This window comes from Myotis lucifugus, unplaced genomic scaffold, assembly GCF_000147115.1.
Source record: "Myotis lucifugus unplaced genomic scaffold, Myoluc2.0 scaffold_4272, whole genome shotgun sequence".
NCBI classification, from domain to species: Eukaryota; Metazoa; Chordata; class Mammalia; order Chiroptera; family Vespertilionidae; genus Myotis; species Myotis lucifugus.
In genome coordinates, this window is record NW_005875320.1 from 4,469 (window position 1) to 12,487 (window position 8,019).

General features: G+C 38.1%; 1 protein-coding gene across 1 annotated transcript; it reads right to left on the reverse strand.

The window, feature by feature from the left end:
• Window positions 1-1,284: 1,284 nt before the first annotated feature.
• Window positions 1,285-7,381, reverse strand: LOC102436352 (rho GTPase-activating protein 28-like; the record flags this gene model as incomplete). The annotated part of the gene is made up of 5 exons (XM_006108909.2): window positions 1,285-1,362; window positions 3,688-3,779; window positions 3,884-4,049; window positions 6,454-6,596; window positions 7,297-7,381. Coding segments are annotated over 5 exons (564 nt in total), but the record flags the coding sequence as incomplete, so codon positions are not given.
• Window positions 7,382-8,019: the final 638 nt, after the last annotated feature.

An 8,019-nucleotide genomic window follows, 5' to 3' on the forward strand; every position in this document is an offset into this window, starting at 1 on the left:
CTGTGGTCTGAGGCTCAGCCTGCCCAATCCTGCCTCCATCCCCTTTTCTTGCAGAAGCGCTACCCCCAATAACGCTCTTCTCACTTCATCCCAGCATCTGCTTTCTGGAGCTTCCAACAGACACAGCCTATTTTCTAGTTTCCACTTAGAAAAACATCTTCTCAGATTTCTATATAAAAGCTCGGAGACTTCTGATAGAAAAATGAAGAGATGCTTTTCTGCCTTTATGCATTTCCTTTTAATAGTTCTAAACAGAATCGTGTTCACTTTTCCCTATCCCTGAACATTTTTCTGAGGGACTCATCATTTAATCTGCGCATGTTTCTATGTCCACCAGCCAGAGAGTGGTCTGCGGGCAGGAAGGAATTCTTCATTGTGTATGCCCACCAGTAGATAAAGTGGCATATCCTCCTGGAAATTTATGAAAAAAAGATTTTCTTTTCTAATGATTCTTTTCTTTACTGAATGGTAGAGTTTGCGCCATACAGAAGTAAGAAAGCAAAGGACTCACATTGCATGGGTGCTTTTATTTTTTATTTATTTATAACTTTTTATTGATTTCAGAGAGGAAGGGAGAGGGAGAGAGAGAGACAGAAACATCAATGATGAGAGAGAATCACTGATCAGCTGTCTCCTGCATGTATCACACTGGGGATCGAGCCTGCAAAACCTGGGCATGTGCCCAGACCGGGAATCGAACCATGACCTCCTGGTTCATAGGTCGACGCTCACCTACTGAGCCACACCAGCTGGGCACACGGGTGTTTTTATATGTAGAAATTGACATTACTTTAAGTGGAATTGGGCTTTAGAACTACTGCGTATTACAGTGGTTATGGCCATTCCTACAAATTCTTATAAGGATGTTCATTAAAAAGAGAGCCAAAGAATATTTCTCAATCTAAAGCAACTGGTAATGGAAATAAGGGCTCATATAATAATTGGCTTAATGAATTCCATGAGTGAGAGGGACACAGCAAATTAAAGTGTTCAACACCAAAAACAGTGATGGGACATTTCAACTTTCCAAACTGAAGACAAACAGCAGTGCTGATGGTGAATTGATGTGTCATTTCACTGTTGTTGGTTTTTAATTGTTGTTTTAATTTAAAAGAATACACAACTTAGGACTATACACAACATCTAATCATAGGTAAGGAGGAAAACTAGGTAAGGCCAAGTGATAGTATCAAAACAACAAAGGACTTGATACCTGATGCTTGTGTGACCTGGGTCTAGCTAGCTTAGATCTCTAACTAGGAAGAGAAAAATAACATTTGTTACCTTGACTTTGGCAGTACATCCTGAAAGTCGAAAAATTCCTTCAGATTCCAAACCCGACTCCTCAACCTTCTCAAAAAACTAGAAAACAATGATACATTACAAAAATAAATACCTCCAATATGACTGCAAACATCTGAAATAACACTGTTGATGACAACAAATGATAAATTACCAAGCATACATATGCGCCTGGTACTTGAATGCCTGGTTAAGTTTTCACAATCACCCTATGAGGCCAACATTAGCCTCTGATTTGCAAATGAGGAAATGGAGACTTAGAGCTGTTATATCTTTCCCAAGATTAACCATCAAAGTAATGGCACTGACACTCTCAACTTGTGCTCTTCACCACCAATATATGCTGCCACTTCACTATTTTAAGGTCTGATTACTACACCTCTTTCTGCAGATTGGCCAGTAAGAAAATATTCTAAATTCACTATCATGAGTTACAACCACTCTGGCTAAGGAATTATAGGAACTCAAGAAATACAACCAAGGGGGGAGAAATTATAAAGGGTTATAGCTCTCATGATCTCTCATGGTGATGGTGTTAAAATCAGTATCATCATCATAACTACTAACAGTGATTGTGTACTTTTTGTGTGTTAGATGCCATTCTCAGTACTTTACATCTATCAGCTCATTTAAATCCTCACAATAAGGCTAAGGAAGGTACTATTAGAATCCTCATTCCACGGCTGAGGAGACTGAGGCATGGTAAGGATGAATACTTGCCCAACTTCACACAAGAGTCTCTTGCTATTTTTCCTTTAAGACATAATGCCTGGAACTAAGGTAGCTCTTGCAGGCATGGAGAGAAATAGATGTTTAAGGGGAAGAAACACATCCACAAGAAAAGACTCTCCCATAGAAGTGGAAAGGTAATACCTCAAATTGTCTTAAATGAGGAACACTTCACACCAGTAGGAATAATAGCTGACATTTGTTGAGTTGCTAATACAATATAAATCCGGACTTAGTTTAGCATTTATTGTTCACCATCCATTTGCTATGTCCTGTGCTAGGTTTCTGCACTTACACAATAATATAAGTTCATGTACTGAATATTCTCAGTCTTAGGTTTTTATGCATTTTTCTTAAAACTCTGTCTTGTACAGAGAGGACAAAGGACATAATTCTGGTTCTAATTCAGGAAGAAAAGAAAAATCTTAGAGTCACAATGGACCGTGGCCTTGGATATATATTGAACTCCTTTTCCCATCTACCTCTTGCTAACTTGTGTTCATGGTTAAATTACCCTACCCTACTATTGCCTCACTTGCTTTATCAGTAGAAGGGACACGATAACACCAACCTCCTCTGGCTGTTCAGTGCTGAGGAGACGTGACAGGATATGGAAGGCACTGGCACAGCCCCGTGCAGGAGAGGCACCCTACAGATGGCCCCCATGCACACTGGCATGTTGCTGGCATCCTCTGCCATCCTCCCTGCTCCCACTGGGAGCTAACTAATCACCTAATTTGAGGAGTAGTTCAACTTTAATTAGTGGTAACAAAATTTAGAAAGATAGTGAAGAGATGGAGAATTATTACTGTGAATAATGCAAACATATGTTTCCTCAATCAATATTTTCACATATCATTTAGTAGTAAAACCTCAATTTAAAATTCAGTAAGACTTATGTTTAGGGCTTGGAATTTTAGTTATGCCACTGGATGTCACTGTTAAATAAATGCATACTTAGGTAAACTGGTGTAAATTGTTGGGTATAAAAAAAACATGACTTAAAAGCAAATGTGCCATTCACCAATGATAGGGAGATATTAGCATATGATAGTTCAAATCATATCACTTCTAAAACTTCCCAAATCAAAATTCCTCTTTGTCTAATTGTATCAAATCTTCCCAGTCATACCTAAAAAACTATCATAACAAGCTGATTTTTAGATTTTATTAAGCTTTGTTTGGAAAATTCATCTAAATGATTACTAATACACATTTTGAAATGCCCAACCTATGAAACAGTTCAGCAAATACTTGTATGATCAGTAAATAGATTACTGATAATTGTTTTATTTTATCTCAGACAGAATAATCAAATACACATAAAGACATACATACACACAAATAATATTTTTTTTAAAATACTGAATAAACCAGATATAACCAAAGTAAGCCATGTGACAGAGCATCTGTGTCCACCACCTGAAGCTTTATGGTCAACAGGCTCCAGAAGTTCACCACAAGGCAAACTGGTCCAAGTACTTGTGGGATGGCAGGGGCTTCATGGAAGGAAACTGAAAACGGCCTGGGCCTGAGTCCTCACAGGGCTTAGCTTTAGTGTCCTTAACTCTAAAGGGAAATCCATTAGCAGGTTTACAAATAGCAAACTGCAAGCATGAGGCTCTATTAATCCCCATTCATCTATATTCTACTCACTTTTTGTAACACAAGGGGCACTTTCACTCCAGGGTCCTTCTTCCGGTCACTCTCCAGCAGGACTGTAAGTGGAACTCCAAAAATCCCATTGTCTTCATTGGAAAATAGTTATGAAAGAAAAAAGCATCAGAATAACACTATCTTATTCCAAAGTGTCAAAGCGTTAAAATCAGAAGAAACCAGTCCTCTTAATTACCTCTTCCTTTTACTTTCTCTGTTTTGTTTCTCTTCAGTGGAATTCCAAAGGCATCAAAAAAGGCTGTCAATTCAATCAGAGAGAGATGGCGGATTTTCTTCATGTCTTCAGCAGACAGATCTCCTGCTTCAGTTAAGCCAAATCTGGTTTTCTGAACAATAAATTTCTAAAATATATATTAAGGATATTTATTTTTTATTGCAAAGAAAAATGACTATGCTTTCACTCAAATGCTACCTGGACATTCTAAATATATATGCTATTTGCAAAAAAAAAAAATCTCTGAGGAGCATGCTGCATTATAAAAAGATGATGAATGTAATTTTCAGAACATCTGCAGGTTACTACTATGCTAAATGTGAAGCAAAACAGTGGTCTGAAAATACTACAACATCATCATCCCAACCGTAAAAACTGCTTTCTTCTAAGGACCCTCCTAGATGGTTAACAGCAAACATCCCAGGCATCGCATGAAATGTACACACCATGGGCGCATGTGAGACAGGCATACAGCTACATCATCTAGGTACTACTCCCCGGAGAGCTTTCAATATATTTTTTATTTTGAACTATCAGTGCTTAAATCAGGCATCATCTGTTCTCTTCTGCATAGTTTAAAATACTGTAATTTCCAAATTGAAACTGATCGCACATGCTGCTGAAAGAGTAGTTATTTTACCTTCAAAATAAAATTTAGGTGATTCCAAATAGTCTTAAAAGAGAAAAATGCAAAGAAAGTGCCAAATAATCCTACTATCACTTTAAAGACAATAATATTGTTATATTCTCTATTTCCATACTAGAAAGAAAAATATACTAAAACAACAAAAAGCCCTTCAACAATCCAGAAATATTGTAAAGACTATGAGACCTTTAAAAAGCAAGACTGTTCTTATTAATATATAAGTATTGCTATAAATATTATATATAAATAATAATAAAATATAAGTATTAAAGAATAAAAATATAATCAACATATTATATAAGTATAATATATATATATATATGGTATATAACTAATACTTTTCTCTCAGAAAACCTAGTATTGGGGAAAAAAGTTAAAGTAGAAAAATACCATAGTTATTTAAATTACAAAGCTTTAGGTACACAGTCTTTATAGGGATTCCTTAAATTAGAGCTTCCTTGGGGTTTTAAATCCATCCACTTCATTCATTCATTCATTCATTCATTCAATCGACAATTATTCATTGGAACTCCAAGTATTTAAAAGTTAAACAACAAAATGTAGGATGTGTTTTGGGGCATAACTTGTGCTATTAAATGTTTAGTTATTTTATCTTCCTTCTGAGACCAAGGCCATATATAACAACACATAACAACAACAATATAGACAAGAACCACAATCATTTATTGAGCAATTACTGCATGTTAAACCCTATGCAAAGTTCCTTATGGGAGGGAGGCTGTCCTGTACCCTGGGTGTGCAAAACTTCAGGAGGAGACACACACTTGGATGAGGGGACTGGGGGCAAGCGTCCTCCCTTGGGCAGTTCTCTCTAAAGATTCTGAGGGACTCCCCACGAAACCAGAGTCCCACTGGACTCCCTCTCTTGCTCTAGAATGCCCATGTGCCCTTCGCCATAGAGGCTGCTTAGAGACCAAGAGGGTTTTGGGAGTTGAACACACATAGGTTCAAATCCTGTTTCTGCGATCTACTAGATATGGGTTGCTTAGCTTCTTTGGGCCTGTATCTCAGCTGAAAAATGGGACAAATCACAGGGATGATTACAGCTGAATACCTAGTGCAGTGTCAAGCCCATAGAAAGCACTCAGCGAGTCTTACAGTTCTTGCCCTGCCCTCTTCTTCCTCTCCATCATGGGATTCTTGTCTGGGAGAGATCCAGGCCTCCTGGGGCAGACCACCTGTTTCTAGATGACTCCCCCCTTTAGCTCTGAAACTACCTGAGCCCTTCTCACCATGCTGCCTGCCCTGGTCAGCAGAGCAATTCAGGGCTCCATATCATGAACTCTTCTCAAATGCATTTATTGAATAGCAGGCAGATCAATGTAACATAGTTCCTGTATTGGGCTATCAGGATATAATATCCTAGACATAATGAGGCTTTCAGGATAATGAAGTATGGAGCACTTCTTGCTCATCCATAATAAAACTATAAATTCTTGACTTTGTTTTTTGATTATTTTTTAGTGTCTGTCCTATAAGCTTTCATTTCTTGTTGTTATGACTATGACTTTCTGCAATGCTCCCATGTGATATGTGGGTCTAGAGGCACAAGTAGGTATACTGTTAGAATCTGCATTAACCTATAAGTAAGGACGCAAAGTGCATGAAAGCACACAGCCAGGTGGAGATCCTATTTCATCTCTACAACAATATTCAAGCACACACACCCTCACAAATCTTCCTCAACCCAGGGCTGCCAGCAACAGCCAGGCAGGTTTCTCTGCACAGCAAATAACGCCCGAGTTTATGATGCCTGGCCTCTCCCTATCTCTATGCACACCCAATGAAGTTTTTAAAAATTCTAGTTTGTGCCATGTAGAAGTCACAGGCAGCTAGTGGAATAATGATAAAAGCTATTACTTACAGTAAAAACATAGTCTTCTTTCTTAAAATCTGACTTCTTACATTTATTTCTTTTTGGAGCCTCTGTAACCATTTCTGAGTAAGATACTTCAAAGGACAGCTCTTCAGCTTCAGGTGGAATGTTCTTTACCCGATAATCATCATCTGAGAAAAAATGACATAGAATATTTACTATGCCACTTAATCAATCAATACCACTTACTTTAAAATAATCACAAACTATTTACAAGTAATCCATCAGCATGTTAGAATGTTTACGTTCAGGGAAAGGTGTCAGACCCAGTAACGTAGTATCCTCAGACTTCCATATGAATAAATGTCTATAATCACCATCTAAACAAATTTTCTATTTAATTGATGTTTTCAATTTTGGATGTTTGTCTCATGAAAGGCCTTGAGGATAACTAGAGGAAGTCCAAACATGGCATATTTCTATATATTATTATGATATTAAAATTAAGGCCATCTAGACCTAATATTGCTGCTATAGGGGAAGCATAAATTGAGTGGCCTACTTCCGGCTTGTTTGCAACTATTAAGAGATCCAGATTACTTGTGAAAGAGGCCCCAAAACAAAGACACTACCCAAGCGAGTGGTTTCTAAATGATATGGTGGTAGCAACGGAAGAAAAGATTCTGCTCCCAGTTTGGCTTTATTACTTTTGTCTGGTGGGACTGAACAGGGTGTTTGGAGGTGGAAGGAGTGCATGCTGGAGTGATAGAATCAACATGGGGAGAATAACATCTACATTTCCCTTTAAGAAATTCACTGCTAACTCTATGGAGCACCAGCACAAAAATGAGAAGACATAGCTTAAGTTCAGCAGGAGGCTGTGTCACTCACCACTCACGGAATTCTGAACTGACTGTCCAGGGCTGGCCGATCCATTGGAATGAACTGGTATATCTGGAATAGTCTCGAGGATAGACTGGGAAACAAGGAAGATGAACACAAAGCATTTACCATCAATACAGTCTACCCTACATTTCAATCTGATTTATGTTCTGTAGTATAAGAGAATTAAAAGAAATTCTTGAGCCTGCATCTAATTTCCTTTGTTTCTTCATTCAGTTCAGACCTATACGGCCCACACAATTACTCAACAGAGAACTAGGTCAAGGTTAAAATAAGTGCAGCTTCTTAGCTCTTAAATATTTATTGCTCATATCTTTCCTAACACATAGATATTACATTCTTGATGTCACAGAGTTTGACAAATATAGTATTTTTAAAATTGATTTTAGAGAGAGGAAGGGAGAGAGAAAGAGAAACATCGATGTGATAGACAAACATCGATCAGTTGCCTCCCACACACACCTGACAACAGGATATTGAACCCGCAACCTACGTGCCCTGACTGGGAATTGAAACCAGTCACCTTTTGGTGTATGGGACGATGCTTCAATCAACTGAGCACACTGGCCAGGACACAGTATTTGTTATTCTCTATTTTTGTTGTTGTTATTAATCCTCACTAGAGGATATTTTTCCATTGATTTTTAGAGAGAGTGGAAGGGAGGGGGGAAGGGGAAGGAGGAGGGAGGGAGGCTGGGAGAGAGAGAAAGA